The sequence below is a fragment of the Chinchilla lanigera genome, unplaced genomic scaffold, assembly GCF_000276665.1.
Source record: "Chinchilla lanigera isolate Chin_1 unplaced genomic scaffold, ChiLan1.0 scaffold00083, whole genome shotgun sequence".
In the NCBI taxonomy this organism is placed as follows: Eukaryota; Metazoa; Chordata; class Mammalia; order Rodentia; family Chinchillidae; genus Chinchilla; species Chinchilla lanigera.
In genome coordinates this window covers 7,769,452-7,785,939 of record NW_004955484.1, presented here as the reverse complement: position 1 = coordinate 7,785,939, position 16,488 = coordinate 7,769,452, and the positions used below count along the sequence as shown (strand labels likewise).

The 16,488-nt window shown below is 43.5% G+C and overlaps 2 protein-coding genes across 3 annotated transcripts in view; both read left to right on the top strand.

Moving 5' to 3' along the window:
• Positions 1–3,531, top strand: part of Cdh1 (cadherin 1, type 1) — a gene marked incomplete in the record, with an annotated part of 78,674 nt that extends 75,143 nt beyond the window's left edge. Inside the window, 2 exon segments of the mRNA XM_013503937.1 lie at positions 440–583; positions 2,959–3,531. Coding sequence (XP_013359391.1) covers positions 440–583; positions 2,959–3,168 — 354 coding nt within the window.
• Positions 3,532–11,137: 7,606 nt separating this feature from the next.
• Tango6 (transport and golgi organization 6 homolog) overlaps positions 11,138–16,488 on the top strand; it is a 200,609-nt gene continuing 195,258 nt past the window's right edge. For both annotated transcript variants that reach the window (XM_005403579.2, XM_013503936.1), the window contains exon 1: positions 11,138–11,290. In XM_005403579.2, the coding sequence (XP_005403636.1) occupies positions 11,194–11,290 (97 nt within the window). In that variant the 5' untranslated portion in view covers positions 11,138–11,193. The remainder of the gene's footprint in view (positions 11,291–16,488) is intronic.

Genomic DNA, 16,488 nt, shown 5'->3' with positions numbered 1-16,488 from the left:
GCACATGCCAGGCAGGCGCTGTGCCGCTGAGCTACATCCCCGGCCTTTTCTATTATTTTTTTTTAAGGCCCTAGACATTGCCTTTGGCCAAATTCAGCAGCAACAGCAACACAGCTGATTTTGACCAGCTATATTCTGCACCCAGGTAAGAACTGGTGCATTTGAATAATAACCTAAAAGCCAGGGTCTATGAAGAGTAAGACATAGCAGTTTATGTGTGTACCCACAGATGCTGCTCCTTTGGAGCTATATTTTCTTCCAGTGCTACTTGAGAGACTCCTAATTTTAAAACTGTCATTTGTTAGTAACTTGGGCACATGCTGATGAAGAGTATTCAGTTGGCAGTCCGCACGTAATGTAATACTGTAATCCACAAAGCAAACAAGGCTGTGGATGTGACTGACTCTTTGACTCTCGTATTTTTATCATTTCTCTAAAGGATTTTGACTTGAGCCAGTTGCACAGGGGCCTGGACGCTCGGCCTGAAGTGACGCGCAATGACGTCGCACCGACCCTCATGAGTGTGCCCCAGTATCGTCCCCGCCCTGCCAACCCTGACGAAATTGGGAATTTTATTGATGAAGTAAGTAAGCAAAGTCAAAAGCCAAAGCATATAACTCAAAAACTCAGGAGCAAAAAAAAAAAAAAAAAAAGGAAAAAAAAAAAAGAACCTTTAGATTCTTCTCTCTACCATAGGTTCAGTGTTTCCAATCCCTGAGCCCTACTTTTTGTTTGTGTCCCATCTGGATTTCAGAACTAATAGCACTTTGAGTTGATCTCTGTGAATTTGCCAAGTCAGCATGACAGAACCAAGACATTCTTGAAGGAATTTAATGGATCTAGAAATGAAACTAAAGAGATGCCAAGTAAATTCAGTTTTTTGTTTGTTTGTTTTTATTGTGGTACCAGGAATTGAACTCAGGACCTTGCGCTTGCCAGGCAGGCGCTGTGTCACTGAGCTATACCCCAGAGTAAATTCAGTTTTTATTTCATTGATGAGTTCCCCTGCATTGCACAGTAGATTGGGATATGATGTTAAATATCTATCACAGTACCTGAGGGCCAGAAAGACAGCACCCACATAGTATATGTCAGAAATACATTTGGCTCTGAATGGAGAAGCTTAAACAAATTAGGCGTAGATTCACCTCATGTAAGTAAAAGGCTGGAGTAAGCAGTCTAGGCTGGTGCATTTGGCTGTGCCCCCATCTTAGTTTACAGACCCTTGTTCTCATGTTTGTTGCCTCATGATCACAAAATGGCTGCCACACTTCCAGGCCCTAGGTCTGTATTTCATTTGGAAAAAACAGGAAGTATGGAGCAGAGGACAAAAATCTATCATCTTCTAAGGTACTGCCTTCTTATTCAAGAAGGGAATTTGCCTAAAATGTTATTGGCCAAAGTGTCACAGGGTTGTCTCTACATGCAGGGGATAATAAAAAAGGCATAAATTTTCTTTAAAAAAGGCATAAGTTGACTAGCTCAGGATAACCCGAGAAAGAACTGAGAGTGGTGAACACCGCACCCAGTAAGGGAGTAGGGGACAGGATTTATTTGGTCAGGTATTGGAATTCCTTTCAGGACTTGTGTGATAGTCTAGTGGCCCCTACACTATCAGTCCAGGTAGGGCTATTTTCTCTTGTTTTTCAGTCCTGGGGATTTCACACGGAGCTACATTCCCAGCCCACCCCACCTCCCTTTTTCTTTCTCTTTTTTTTTCAGACAGGGTTTTTGTAAGTGAGTTATCCAAGCTGAGTTCAAACCTGGGGTCCTCCTGCCTCAGCCTCCAAGATGGCTGGGAATATGGGCGTGTGCCAGTATACCTGGTTTAGAGGCTGGTTTTGTTTTTGTCCTCTGTGGAAGTTTCTGTCACTGGGAGTTGTATGGAGCACACAGCACTGGGAGTAAGCAACCCATGTCCATTCAGACCACTGGACCCTTGAAGAGCAGGAAGGACCATTTTCTCCACCTCTCTTTGATACACATGGATCTCGATCCTTCCATTCACATTCATGTACGAGCTATCACATTTATTTGTAATTGTTTTAATTATCAAGTAATATGCTTACTATCTTCAAAATATAAATTTTAAAATGTACATATATATAAAGAACAAGGAAGTCCTTCCTCAGTTCTTTAAACTCTATTCCCTGGAGTTAACTTTTAATATCGATAGTTGGGCATCTGGCCTTCTAGATTTTTTGGGCTAAAGCACAGTTCATATGCACCAGTACAGCTGTTCTGTGCCCATCCTGGTTGCTGACCTGAGACCCCCTACCCTGCTTTGCAGGTGCCCTATCCTGCTGGTCCCTATTTCTCCCTGCTTACATGAAATTTATCATTTGGTTTAGCGGGGAAGCATCCTGTAACTTTCTTTTTTCCTCAGCAGTATATCCTGGGGGTCGGGGTGAGGGCAGGTAATAGAAGGGGGGAAGAGGACAAAGTACACTATCATTGCTGGGGATTTAGCTCAGCAGCACAGCACCTGCCTGGCAAGCGGGAGGTCGTGAGTTCGATTCCCGGTCCCGGAAAAAAAACAAAAACAAACAAACAAACAAAAAACAGCTAGTATACTATCACACTGATAAATCCCCTCCCTCCCGAATGTGAGACCGCAGGAGGGCGGGGCAGTGGCATCCTGGGGGGAATGATTAAAGTATGTTATGTGCATGTACAAACAATTTTTAAAAATCGTGTCCATCTTTTTTTGCTGGGCTGGGCACTTAACCCAGGACCTGGCAAAGGGAGGGATTTCAATCAGTTGAGATCCCTGTCCACCCCACTGTGCCAGTCTGTACAAATGTGCCTTGTTGGTGTTAACTGCGCCCTGGTGTCCCGCGGTGTGGCGCACGGTCGGTCACACCTCACACGTCACCTGAGGCACCGCAAGGAGACATCTGGCCTCTGCTGAATGCTGTGCTGTTCCTTTCACTGAAACATCCGGTTGTCCTTCTTTAGAACCTAAAGGCGGCTGACAGTGACCCCACGGCGCCCCCTTACGACTCTCTGCTTGTGTTCGACTACGAAGGGAGTGGGTCCGAAGCTGCTAGCCTGAGCTCCCTGAACTCCTCCGAGTCAGACCAGGACCAGGACTATGACTACCTGAACGAGTGGGGCAATCGCTTCAAGAAGCTGGCGGACATGTACGGAGGGGGCGAGGACGACTGAGGGGACTTGAGAGACTTGAGCAGTGCGAAATGCAGAACGACGACGTTCCTGGTGATTTCCAGCTCCTTCCCCTTGAGATGAACTTCTGCGACCAAAACTGATCCATTATGCAGTTCAGATAGTTATGGTTTCTCCTTCGTATCTCTATTTTGTGTGTGTTAGGAAGGTTTTGACTTAATGAAATCTTTTTCCCCCTCCTATAATCTGTATATAATAATAAGGTTCCAAAGCTCCTGGAATTTTGATATTTCAAAGAACAATTTCAGCCTCAGAAGTTTCTGCTAGCTGCCAGGCCTGGTGGCGCACACCTGTAATCCCAGCACTCAGGAGGCTGAAGCGGGAGGATCGCTGTGAGTTCAAGGCCAGCCTGGGTTACATAGTGAGTTCAAGGTCAATCTGAACCACATAGACCCTCTCTCAAAAAAAACAAAAACCAACCAACCAGCCAACCAGCCAACAAATAAATAAAATAAGTTTGTTTCTGCTAGTGACTTACAGATTTCCTTAAGGGGATTTGTTTCATGTTTAAAAGGAAGGCTGAAGGTAAGATGTTGTTGTGTATGTATATGTTTTTTAAATTGGTTTTTTTAGAATCGAGTGCCTCCTTCCCCACCCGCTCATCGCTGCACTGGTGCCCTGTGTCCTGATCTCCGTGCTTACCCCTGAAATGGGTTGCCCTGCCACACATGCGAGTTCTGCTGCAGAAAACACTGGGCTCTTTCAGGGTGACAGGCATGTGTCTTGGTCTGGCCATGTCTTGACTGGGTATTGTGTACTCTAAAGACCTTTGTTGGTTTTCCTTTCCATCTCCTGAGTATTATTAGGAGTGAAGTGGACATCTACGCATTCACTTATTCTGAGTCAGTGTTTGTTATGTGGATGTCATTGCGGGGTACTTTGGTTCTAGATCAGGAGCCTTGATCAGAAAATATGGTGAGTTTTCAGGTGCCACTTCATTTTTCATGATTATTTATTCGTGACCGTTAGAATAGTGCCTATAGTGCTACAGCCAAAGACAGCAAAGAAATACAGAGACAGCAGAAGGGCTCGTCATGCTTTGGGCTATTTAGCAAGTTGGTGTTGAGGATGGCTGAGGTGGGCCAGCCTCTTTCCTTGAACATCCTGGAAGAACAGCGGAATCGCGACGTGTTGAGATGGTCTGTACCCAAAAGCCCAATGTCTCCAACTGCCTGCTTTTGATGGTATCTAGAAAAAAATGCTGGCCAATCTGGACATAGATGCCCGATTCCAAGTGTGTACAGAAGATAGAATATTGGAAAGTCCAACTTTTTTTATTAGGAGAAGAAAGAAAATACTGCCCTAATGGATGTTAAGAAAGGGGAAGGCTGGGAGTGGTGGCACACACCAGTAATCCCAGCACTGGGGAGGCTGAGTCAGGAGGATTGCCATGAGTTTGAGGCCAGCCTGGCTCCATAGTGAGTTCAGTGCCAGCCTGTACTGCATGGTTGAGACCCTGTCTCAAAAAAAAAAAAAAAAGGAACCTTGATTTAAATTTTTTTTTTTAAATTCAAATTTCAACTGTTGGCTACCGCAGGAAAGAGTTCTTTGAAATTGCTTTGCTGTTAACTGAGGAAGAAAAAAAGTCATGTCTGTAATCAGTTGTTGGAATTATCTTGATTTTTCTGCAGTTTAAACTGTATCTAATGTAGTTGGGTGAAGAGAATGTCATTGTAGTTTTGAGTGTAAATGTGTGTGGGTGCTAATAATTTTGTATTTTCTTTGGGAGGGGAGAAGGAAAACAATTTAGGCTGAGAAAAGTATTTGCAAAGGTGATGCATTTTTATAAATTTTATTAAAGAGTTTTGTTAAACCATTGTCAAACTTGTCTGATTTGACCCCACCGGAATTCCAAAGAGGATGAAGGAGGTGAGCTCCGTCAAAGCACAGAAATGAAAACCTCAGGCTGAACTGAGTTCTCCCGAACTTTCAGCCACACTCCCTAGGCCACTGTACCGGAAGGCTCTTTGTGGCCTGAAACCAGAAACGTAAGTTCAGTGGCAGACTCGGGGGGCTGCCCCACTGGGCTGAAGCAAAGTGTCCCACAGTGCTAGTTTATCTAGTCGGCCCGTGAGTCTCTGCTGAAGAGCTTTGCGCCTCCTTCCACCCCCGGGGGACATTTGGCCATCTCTGGCAATAGATGGGAGGTGTTACTGACATCGAGTCAAGGCTGGGGGTGCTATTTAACATCTGCAGTGGGTGCACAGGACAGCTGCACAGCAAGGAGTTATCCAACCCAAAGTGTCAGTAGAGCTGCTGAGAAACCCTGGAATAGGTCTCCAACTTTTTTTCTGCCAGATGACTGTGGTTTTCCTTCTTTTGGTATTTTATTTTTGAGACAGACTGGCTATGTAGTTCAGGCTGACCTCTGTCTTATGAGTGCTGGGATTACAGGCATATGCCATCACACCTGGCTTTGATCACTTTTTAAAGAATTATAGGTAAATAAAACAATTTACCATTTTAGCTATTTGTGACTATATAGTGCAACGTGATTAAGTACGTCATCACCACACAGCCATTCACACTATCCATCTTCAGAACCTTTTCATCTCAAACTGAAACTTCGTACTCATTTTACCAATTTTAAGTGTGCAAGTTAATGATACTAAGTACACTAAAAAATGTAACTACTACTTCTACTTCTAGAATATTTTTGGTTTTGGTTTGTTTTGAGATAGGGTCTCCCTACGCAGTTCATGCTGGCCTGAAACTCACTATGTGACCCAGGCTATTCTCAAACTTGCAGCCATCCTCCTGCTTCAGCCTTCCGAGTGCTGGGATTGTAGGCATGGCCACCATGCCCAGCTCCAGAATTGTTTTTAGTCACTCCAAAAAACTTCTGTATCTGACAGACAGTACCTCTCTATATCTGCCTTTCCCCAGTCCTTGGTAATACCTATTCTGTTTCTGTGATTTTTGCCTATTCTAAATTTCTTTGCTTGTTTCTGGTGCTGGCAGTCGAACTCAGGACCTTGTGCTTGCCAGGCAGGCGCTGTACCACTGAGCTATATCCCCATCTGTTGAGGTTGATATATTGTGTCAACTTGAGGAGTCTAGGGGTTTGGCTAAGTGACTCAGCAGTTCTACATCCTGGGGTGAAAGGGACACGCCCCTTCTGCTCTAGGATGTTGTTCATTGTGTCAATGTGAGAAGTTTAGAAGGTTACCTATGTGAGCGCCACCCCCTGGGTGGGGGTAGCCTTCTCACAATATAAGGGAGGGAAAAAGGCTTGCAGGAGCTGCCATTCCCTCCTTAGCTCTTGTTGCTTTGCTATCCTTTGCCTTGGAGCCAGCCAAGTACAGACTGAAACCTCCACCAACTGGGAGCTAAATAAACCTTTCCTTCCTTAATTTTGGGCGTTGGGTATTTTGTCTCAGCAACGAGAGAAAAGTAACCAAGACACCATCCCACCTATTCTAGATATGTCTGGCTTATTAGTATACTGTCAAGCTACATCATTGTAGCAGGTACCAAAATGTCATTCCTTTATGGGCCAAATAATATCCCACTGTATACATACATTTCATTTCATTTATCCACTCATTTTGGGCTATTTCTGCCTTTTGACCATTGAATACTGGTATACAGACACTTGAGTGCCTGCTTCCAATTCTTTTCCCCATAGGAGTGTGTGGAATTTCTGGGGAAGTTAGCTCTTCCAAAACCACCAATGTATGAACTTTGAATCTCAGTATGAAAACCAAAAAGCATTTAGAGAAAACTGGAAGGTCGGCTATGGACCATAGGGTAGATGATATTTCTGAGTGGATATTGGTTGTTTTGGTTACAGTAACAGAGGTGAGGCTCTCTAGGACAGCACAGCCCTTATTCTTAGGGTGTGAAGGCTGAGGGAGAAAATGTTATATCTAGAGGTTAATTTAAACAGTTTCCCAAAAGGTACAGACTGAGAAGCAGTGAGAAAATAAATGCAGCAAAATGTTCACAATGACCAAATCCAGCTGTTCATGTACTACTCTTTCCATTTTTCTTTGGGTTGAAAATACTTCAAAATAAAAAGTGGTACAGAAATAAGGAGCCCAGAAATAAATCCCATGTATGTGGTCAAGCGATATTGACACTGGTGTCAAAACCAATGAGGGGAAAAGATGCTTTTGGGTTTTTTCACCCCCACAACAAATGGGCAGGGAACATTGGATCTTCCCTTACTTTAACATATGCAAAAGTTGGGGCTGGGGATTTAGCTCAGTGGCAAAGCACCTGCCTGGCAAGCGCAAGGTCGTGAGTTCAGTTCCCGGTACCGGAGAAAAACCAAAACAAAAACAAAAACAAAAACATGCGAAAGTTAAAATGTGTCCAAAAATAGGAAAGGCTTCAGGATGCGGGATGTGGCAATGATTTCTTGACTACAACACTAGAGGCACGGGCAACAGAGGAGAAAAATAGGGTGGAGTCGGGGGTAGCTCAGTGGTTGAGTGCTTGCTTAGCGTGCGTGAGGCTCAGAGTTCAATTCCCAGCACCACAATAAATAATAAATAAAGGGCCAATTATGGAAAATGGAACACAAACATGTGGCTTTGTAAGTGCTCCCCACAAGAACACTTAATTTGCAAGGGTCCGTCCTGGGAATTCTGCTCCTGTAAAGCAGTTGTTGACAGTCATTGAATACACTGTAAGTTCTGAGTTGAGCAAACAGGAGGCAAACACGCCAGCCTGCTTTAATGACTTGTTCAGCTGCCATCAAATTCTAACATAATGAGCTCCTTGTTGGCTGATTTCAAACAAGTAGAGGACAGTTTCCGTGAATACTGGTGTGTGTGTGTGTGTGTGTGTGTGTGTGCGTGAAACATTCCCAGACAGCACTTTGCAGAGGGCAACCCCTCCCCCATCTAGCTCTTTGGGGATTTGTTGTATGGGTGTTTTAATAGCATATTACAGAGGGTCCCCCAGCTGTACCTCTGTGTTTTTAACAAAGTTTCCCAAAGCAATCCGAGGAAGGAGCTACTAGACTTCAACTCCCAGAAACTAAAATTCCGTAAGCTACAACACTGAATCTTAAAGAAACAGCATACTTGAAAGCCCATTTAATTAATTATTGATTTATTTCTTTTTAGTGGTAAGGATTGAACCCCGTGTTTCACGCATGCTAGGCAAGCACTCTGCCACTGAGCCCACTTGAAGCCAGGCAAAGCGGCACATGCCTGTTTTCCTGGCACTCGGGAGGCTTAGGCAAGAGGATCACAGTAAGTTCCAGGCCAGCCTAGGCTACAAAGCAAGACTGTCTCAAAAAATGAACAATAGGAAGAGGGAAAGGGAAGGAGATTTTTAAAAATAGCAGCTATCTTACATATGTGTACCCACTCCGGAAGACCTAAAATGCATGTACTGCATGTATGAATAAAAAAATTTTAAAAAACAACAATAGCAAAAGAAGCCCATTTGAATGACTTTAGGGTGGCAAAAGCCCAATCATATTTTCTTCAACTACAAGGCTGATTTACTCCGCCAATTTACAGGCCTGGAGTTCTCCTTAGACATCCTATCGTGGATATTAAAATGTACTCACTCTTCCCCATAGGATATATCTATTCTTTGGTGTAAATTTTTTCATGAAATTATTATGACATTGATTTTTAAATCATGCATTTTAATTTGTATTTGAGCCTATATAGCCTAAAAGATTAAAAACAGTGATGGCCTAGCTCTGTAATATTTGGGATAAAGGGCTCTCAGTTCTGGCTATCCTATCATCTTTTGTAAATCCCATACCAGTACTGCCTTGGTAGAGCCCCAGGCCTGAAACCCAGTCTTATGAGGTCCTAGGCACCTTCTGGGCAAGAAATCTTCCAGGTCTAGCGGACTTGCCACCCCAAATCCTCAGCCTCCTCCCAGATCATGCTCTAGGTTCCAGGCTCCTGGAACTCCCTGCCCAGCCATCCCGAGCCTGTGGAACCTTTTCACTTGGTCTGCCTCTGGCAAGGCACACAAGGGACAATCACAGGGGTGGGGGTAAGTGGTAGCTACCTGGGGATGTGTGAACAGAACTTGAAAGTACAGGGCCAGGGTTGGGCATGGTGGTGCACGCCTGTGCAACTCAGGAGGCTGAGGCAGGAGGATCCCCGTGAGTTTGAGGACAGCCTGGGCTACATAGTGAGTTCACGGCCAGCCTGAACTACATAGTGAGACCTTGTCTCAAAAAACAAAAATAAAAATAGAAAACGAAAGTGCAGGGCTGGGGTGTTGACATGTGTGAGTGTAAAGCGCTCCCAGTTTAGGACGGACACTACTGTGAGGAGAAAAGGGGTCAGGCCACAGTAGGAGAGCTGGCTTCCTCAGTGCTGCCATGTTCAGTGTGCGGCTCAGAGATGAAGTCTGAGAATTCTTAATTCATACATGTTATCATTTTCGAGCTAGGAAGATAGAACTGGGAAGGATAGTGCACCCCTGTAATCCCAGCAGTCTGGGAGGCTGAGGCAGGAGTATCAAAAGTTCAAGCCTATCTGAGTGATTTAGAAAGACCTTGTATTAAAATATGAAATAATGAAAGGACTGGGGTATGGCTCAGTGCTAAGGCCCTGGGCTCAACCCCCAGGACTGGAAAAAATAACATTATATTCATTTTGCTAAAATTTTTGTGTGTGTGTGTTTTTGAGACAGGGTCTCACTGTGAAGTTCAGGTTGGCCTTGAGCTCACTTTGTAGCCCAGGCTGGTCTGGAACTCACAAAGTTCCTCCTGCCTCAGCCTCCCGAGTCCTGGGATTACAGGTGTGTGCCACCACACCTGGCTCATTTTGCTAAATATTTTAACACCTCAAAATCACCTTAAATATTTTTTCCAAAATGAAACTGTGCCCATAAATGAGGAAAAATTATCTAGTAACAAAGGATGGAACAGAATACGCACAATAAAGAACATTGTGGTAACTCTATAGGTCATTTATTTTCCCTTCAAAAATGTTCTAGGGTGGCATGGTGGCACACACCCACGATCCCAGCACTCAGAAGGCTAAGGCAAGAGGATTGCCTCGAATTTGAGGTGAGCCTGCGCTATGTAATGAGTTCAAGACCAGCATAAACTACATAGAGAGACCCTGTCTCAAAAAAAACAACCAAACAAGTTTTTCTAATTTTAAGATGTTTGGGCAAGCCTTTTCCTGAAACTTTTGAATATCCCACCAGGATTTATGTAGGTAAAAACCGATTTCCCATGATCTGAATCTCAAATTCCTTCAGATTTACATATAAGCATAATTTTGGTTGAGGTGGACATGGCTTTATAATACGTGGATTTTGTAGGAGTGCAACAACCATGTAAATGCAGGAAAGACTAACAGTCCATTTCACTGGCACTGTGTGAGACAGCTCAGCTTTAGAGCATACGTTTCTCATGCCCTGGGTTAATCCCTAGCATAAACAAGCAGGAAAAATTTATATCACTAGTAGTAGCATTTGTAGCTATTACATTCAAAATGGATATAGGAGCATGTATATGTTTATTTTAAAAGTCTCTTATAAAGAAATCAACAATATTCAATTGAGTATTTATTATTATTATTTTTTGTCTTTTTGAGACAGGGTCTCACCATGCAGTTCAGGCTGGCCTTGAGCTCACTTTGTAGCCCAGGCTGGTCTCGAACTCGCAACGATCCTCCTGCCTAAATCTCCTGAGTGCTGGGATTACAGGCGTGCGCCACCAAGGCCGGCTCAATTGAGTATTGTTTACCCAAACTTCACTATAAAGATGTCTTCTCATTTTGTCTTCCAGTATACTGAAATATATATTAAGTTATGATAAACTATTTCTATCTTTTCTTTTTTTTTTATAGCAGTTAATTACAGTAAATTTGTGAAATTGCGTTTATTCTCCGGCTCAAGGGAATGAGACCAGAAAAAGACTGACGTGACAGGGACGTTCCCGACTGAGCTGGCCCCGCCCCCACCCCGCCCCTAGGTCCGCGCGCTCCTTCTGCCACACTCAACATGGCGGCGGCGCTGGTCCACCAAGGTTTCTGAGCAGGTCGCAAAACTACATGTTCCACTCCAGTCATGGCAGCCCCGGGAGAAGTCGTGGGTAGCGAGGTTCTGGAGACGTGTGGTCTGGACCAGATTGTGGAAGCGCTGAAGCTGCTGCTGAGCCCGGGAGGTGAGAGGTCGCATCTTGGCGTGGGGCTGGACCCCGGACCCTCGGGGCTTCGGTCTTCCAGGGGCCCCTGGCTCCTGCACCTCGCGCCCCTCAGGCCCTCCCGGGACCCTCTGCCCCGCTGCGGGGGATTTAGGCATGGTCTAGCCTCACTTCAAACTGAAGGAGACAGAGGCTCAAAGAGAGCAGGGAAGCCAATGAATACCCGTATTAGCCAACATCTCTTGCCCGCTTCCCTGTGCCTTGGGTCCATTGCATTCCGCTCTGCTAGGAGGCAGAACTGCGGACAGTTTCGGAGAGATGTAATGTCAGGTCGCAACCGCTTGAGGGCGTTCGGGCTAATGGGGACGCTTGAGATTTTCACAAAATGCCAAGATGTCCAGAAATAGGAAGCAGTGACGTTTGAGCTGGGTTTGGAGAAAGTGTTCAGGGATTTCCAGTCACCGTAATCTTTTGTGGTGACTTGACATGATCTTCCCAATTAGAATGTAAGGGGACCGTGGGACTGGTTAAGCCCAGCGCTCTCCTTCGGTAAACGAGGAGCTGATGAGATTAAATAACCTGTCCAAGCACAAGAAGTTGAATTGGGAGTAGACCACGGACCTAGAACCGAAATCTACCCAATCCCCTTTTCGAACTCAGGCAGATGTATTCAGTATAGCGCCTTGGGTGTTACCTGGAGCTTTGAAAGGACATAACAAATAGGGCCTTCCTTGTAACTGGAGGATATATTTTTGGAGAAGGGATTTATAGAATTAGTAAATTAAGGACACATGAAAAGCCACGAGGTGATGTCCCTAGTGACAGCTAGGATTTAAACATAGGTTTCTTTTTTGAGGCCAGCCTGGGCAACTTAGCAATTTAGCCAGACCCTGTCTCAAAGCCAAAAATAAATAAAAGGGCTGAAGATGTTGTTCAGCGTGAAGGCACTGGATTCGATCCTCAGTAACACACACACACACACACACACATAGCATAAGTGTACTATGTTGACTCCATTAAATCTTTCTTTTTTTGGGGGGTACCGGGAATCGAACTCTTGACCTCGGGCTTGCCAAGCAAGCACTTATGCCACTGAGCTATATTGGCCCAGTTGACTCAATTAAAAGTCAAACTACAAAATACAGTTTTAACTTACACAGAGGTTATAGTAGTTGTTTAACAATGCAACTGTCTACAGTATCACTGAGAATAAAGTTAAATAAGCAAAAGGATGGAAATAATTGATGATCACGAAACACTTATACTTCAGTTGTACAAAGCCCTCTGTAGAGCTGGGTATATTGGTACCTGTAATCCCAGCCTTTAGGAAGTTAAGGCAGGAGGATCTTGGTGGGTTCCATAACAGCCTGGACCATGTAGTGAGTTCAAGGCCAGCCTGAACTACATAGCGAGACTCTGTCTCAAAAAAAAGCCCTCTGGTGAAATTATATACACATACTCATTTAACATCTGGAATTCAAGAATTCTTATTTGAAAAGAATAAGTAGTGTAGTAAAATGATATCATTTTGTATATGTAGTCTGTTGTATACTGTGTGCATCTGGCCGCTGGGGTGTGGCCTTGCTGGGGATTGAACCCAGGGCTTTGGCTTTGTGTGCACAAGGCACATACTCAGCCAAGCGTGGTGGTGCACGTCTGTAATCCCAGCATTTAAGAGGCTGAGGCAGGAGGACTTATGTGAGTTTGAGGCCAGTCTGAACTATATAGTGAGATCTTCTCTCAAAACAAAACAAAAATAAACAGGTTCACTGATCTGTCCATAAAATTTAATTACTTGGGGGATGGAGCAGGGGCTGAGAATCCTACTAATATGTAAATATCAAAGTAGTGTCATACTTATTCTTGCATACCATGTTGCTTTGCACTTTGTTGATATTTGGTGTGTGTGTGTGTGTGTGTGTGTGTGTGTGTGTCTATGAGAGATACTGGAATTTGAATTCAGAGAGTGATAAGCTACATCCCCATCCCTTTTTATTTTGAGATCAGGGTCTCGCTGAATTGCCCAGACTAACCTCAAGTTTTTGATATTCCTGCCTCAGCCTCCAGTGTAGTGGGGATTATAGGTGTGCACCATCGTGCTGGCTATTTGTTTCCCTAAGAGAGGGTCTCATTATTTTGCCCAGACTGGCTTGTACTTCTGGCTCCAGTGATCCTCCTCCTTCACACTCCATAGTACTGTAGTTGGGATTGTAAGTACTTGCTGCCACACCCCACTCTGCACTTTGAAATGAATAAAAAGTACCACGCAAATCATGACACTTTGATTGTCATAAAGGGTAGACATTTTAGGGTGGCATTTCTCAGTGCTATAGAATGATTTGGGGTTGTACTGGAGAAACTTTGAGTCTGAATGTAGTAGATCAGAAGCTGAATTCTGGAGCTGGACTGCTGTGATTGAATCCGGGCTCTGCCACTTCACAAGTTGTGTGCTTTAGGGAGAAGAGCTTAACCTCTGTCTACCCATCTGGAAATGAGAATAGTAATAGCATAATATAACACACCTCCCAGGATTTTGTGATGATTAATATACATTAAAGTAAAAAAAAAATATATATATATATATACACACATATACATTAAAGTACTTAGAATGATGTATTAGCTATAACTAGCTTATTTTTTTGTTTGTTTGTCTTTGTTTTTTGAGACAGGGTCTCTATAAGCAGTTCAGGCTGACCTTGAACTCACTGTGTAGCTGAGGTTGGCCTAGAACTCACAGCAATCCCCCTGCCTCAGCCCCCCAAGTGCTGGGATTACAGGTGTGCTTCACCATGCCCGGCTTTAATTTTTTAAAATGACTTAAAATAATGAAATGAATAAAGAGAATAATAGTATAGCTGGAACTATTCTACCTCATTCTGCCATAAAGCAAAAGCATCTCAGGGGCTGGGGATTTAGCTCAGTGGCACAGAGCCTGCCTGGCAAGCGCAATGTTGTGAGTTCGATTCCAGTACCGGAAAAAATCCAAAAAAAAAAAAAAAAAAAAAAAAGCCAAAGCATCTCGAGCCAACTTTGTACCACAAGGAACCCTCATCCCATTGATTCTAATACTAGTGATAATCAAAGCTTTAGCCTCGTGTGTGTGTGTGTGTGTGTGTGTGTGTGTGTGTGTGTGTCTTTTTGAGACAAGGGTCTCACTATGCAGTTCAGGCTGGCGTTGAGCTCACTTGGTAACCCAGGCTGGTCTCAAACTCACAACGATCCTCCTGTCTCAACCTCCTGAGTGCTGGAATTACAGGTGTGCACCATCACACCCGAAGCTTTAGCCTCTTTAGCCTGTGGCTGGAGCCATTTGACTAGTGCCAACAGCATTGCTGGGTACCTGCTTACACACTTAATATAAATGGCAGGAACTGTGTGGTATATGACTAAAATTTGGAAAACCTTAATTTTAAGACAGTAATTCTCAAACCTTCTAGTTTCAGGACTCTTGTATACTCTTAGAAATTGGTGAGGGCTTTAAAGATCTTATATATATATATATATATATATATATATATTTGTGCCCTTTAATTTTACAAAATATTTTATATCAAGATGATATTTTTATATATGCATGTAACATATTTTGATCATATTCATCCCATCTATTATCCTCCCTCACCCCTCTATCCCCTACCCTTATTCCCTTCATCTTGTCTAATAATAGTCTTCAAAGAGATTTTGTGTGGGTTAAACATTACTACAGTAGAAATTGATTTTAAGTTAATAAAACCATTAAAATATTTATTTTATTTAAAAAATAGTAAACCCATTCCATGTGAACATAATGAATGACTTTTTGTGGTACTAGCATCAAGCTTGTAATTCTGAGAAGCTAAGGTTACAGGTGTACACCACCACAGCCAGCAACAAAATGACATTTTTAAAGAAAAATAACTACAAAGTAAAGTAACTGGTTGAAAGAGTAGCATGGTTTTGCATGAATTCAAGTTTTTTATGTTTGGTTTATTAGAGGACAACTGGATTTTTTTTGGCAGTGCTGAGGATTAAACCTAGGGCCTTACACCTGCTAGGCAGGCCCCCTACCACTGAGCTACAGCTCCAGGCCCTCCCAGCTGGACTTTCATTCAGTTGGCATGATCATTTTGATTAAAGTAGGTAAAGGAAACCTAGACACATAGATAGGTAGTTGGGAAAGGGAGGTTTTATGTGTCTGTTTTTTATACCATACTAAAACTCAGTCATTAATTTCTGAAAGGTTTGTTACGACATGGAATCCGAACTCATCAATCAATTTTTCATACTCTGGAGAGTCATGAAAGAGAGTAAGAAAGGCAAAGGAATGTCTTTGTGTTTATTATGAAATAGTTTTTTGTTTTTCTAGGGCAAAGGATTGATCCAAGGGCCTTACACATGCCAGCCAAGCACTCTGACACTGAGCCACATTGTGAAATAGTTTGGGGCTTGCAGAATCCCGGAAGGGTTGTAGGAGCCCCCCACGTCTCTGTGCCACACTTTGAGAACTGCTGCTTTGAGGCTGTGCCTTCCTTTATTTTCAAGGACCATAGATTTTATTTTCATCACCAGTAGAGGGCAGAGAAGACTACTTCATAAAGAGGCTTTTGGAAAAACTTCACAAAGAGCTTTTGTTAAATCACTTTCTTTGTGTCAGAGATCTCATGATTTCGTTAAATCACTTTCTTGGGTTCAGAGGTCTCATAATGTCACAGGAAGTTGTGTAAAGGTTGCTTAGTGACGGTAAGGGGCGGCAAGCTCTGCGAGCACTCATTTCCTTTCTCCGTGAACCGAAGGAATTAAGTTAAAGCTAGTGAGTCAGAACAGTTCTAGGAAAGTACTGTAAAATTCTTACTCTTTTGATTTATGTTTATTTATTCATATTCATACCCCCCCCCAAAATTGGGATTGAACCCAGGACCTTCCCACTGAGCTATATCCTTAGTCCTTTTTTATATTTTTTATTTTGAGACAGGGCCTCACCAGGATGCCCAGGCTAGCCTCAAACTCGTGATCCTCCTGCCTTAGCATCCTTAGTAGCTAAGATTATAGCTGCATATCTGACCACTTTTTTTTCCCCCCGGTATCTGGAATCGAACTCTCGACCTCGCACTTGCCAGGTAGACGCTGTGCCGCTGAGCTAAATCCCCAGCCCCTATAGCTGCATATCATGGCTTCAGCTTCTCATTATTTTTGAAGAACAGTAGGCTGGGGGTGTAGTTCAGTGGTAGAAATCTTGC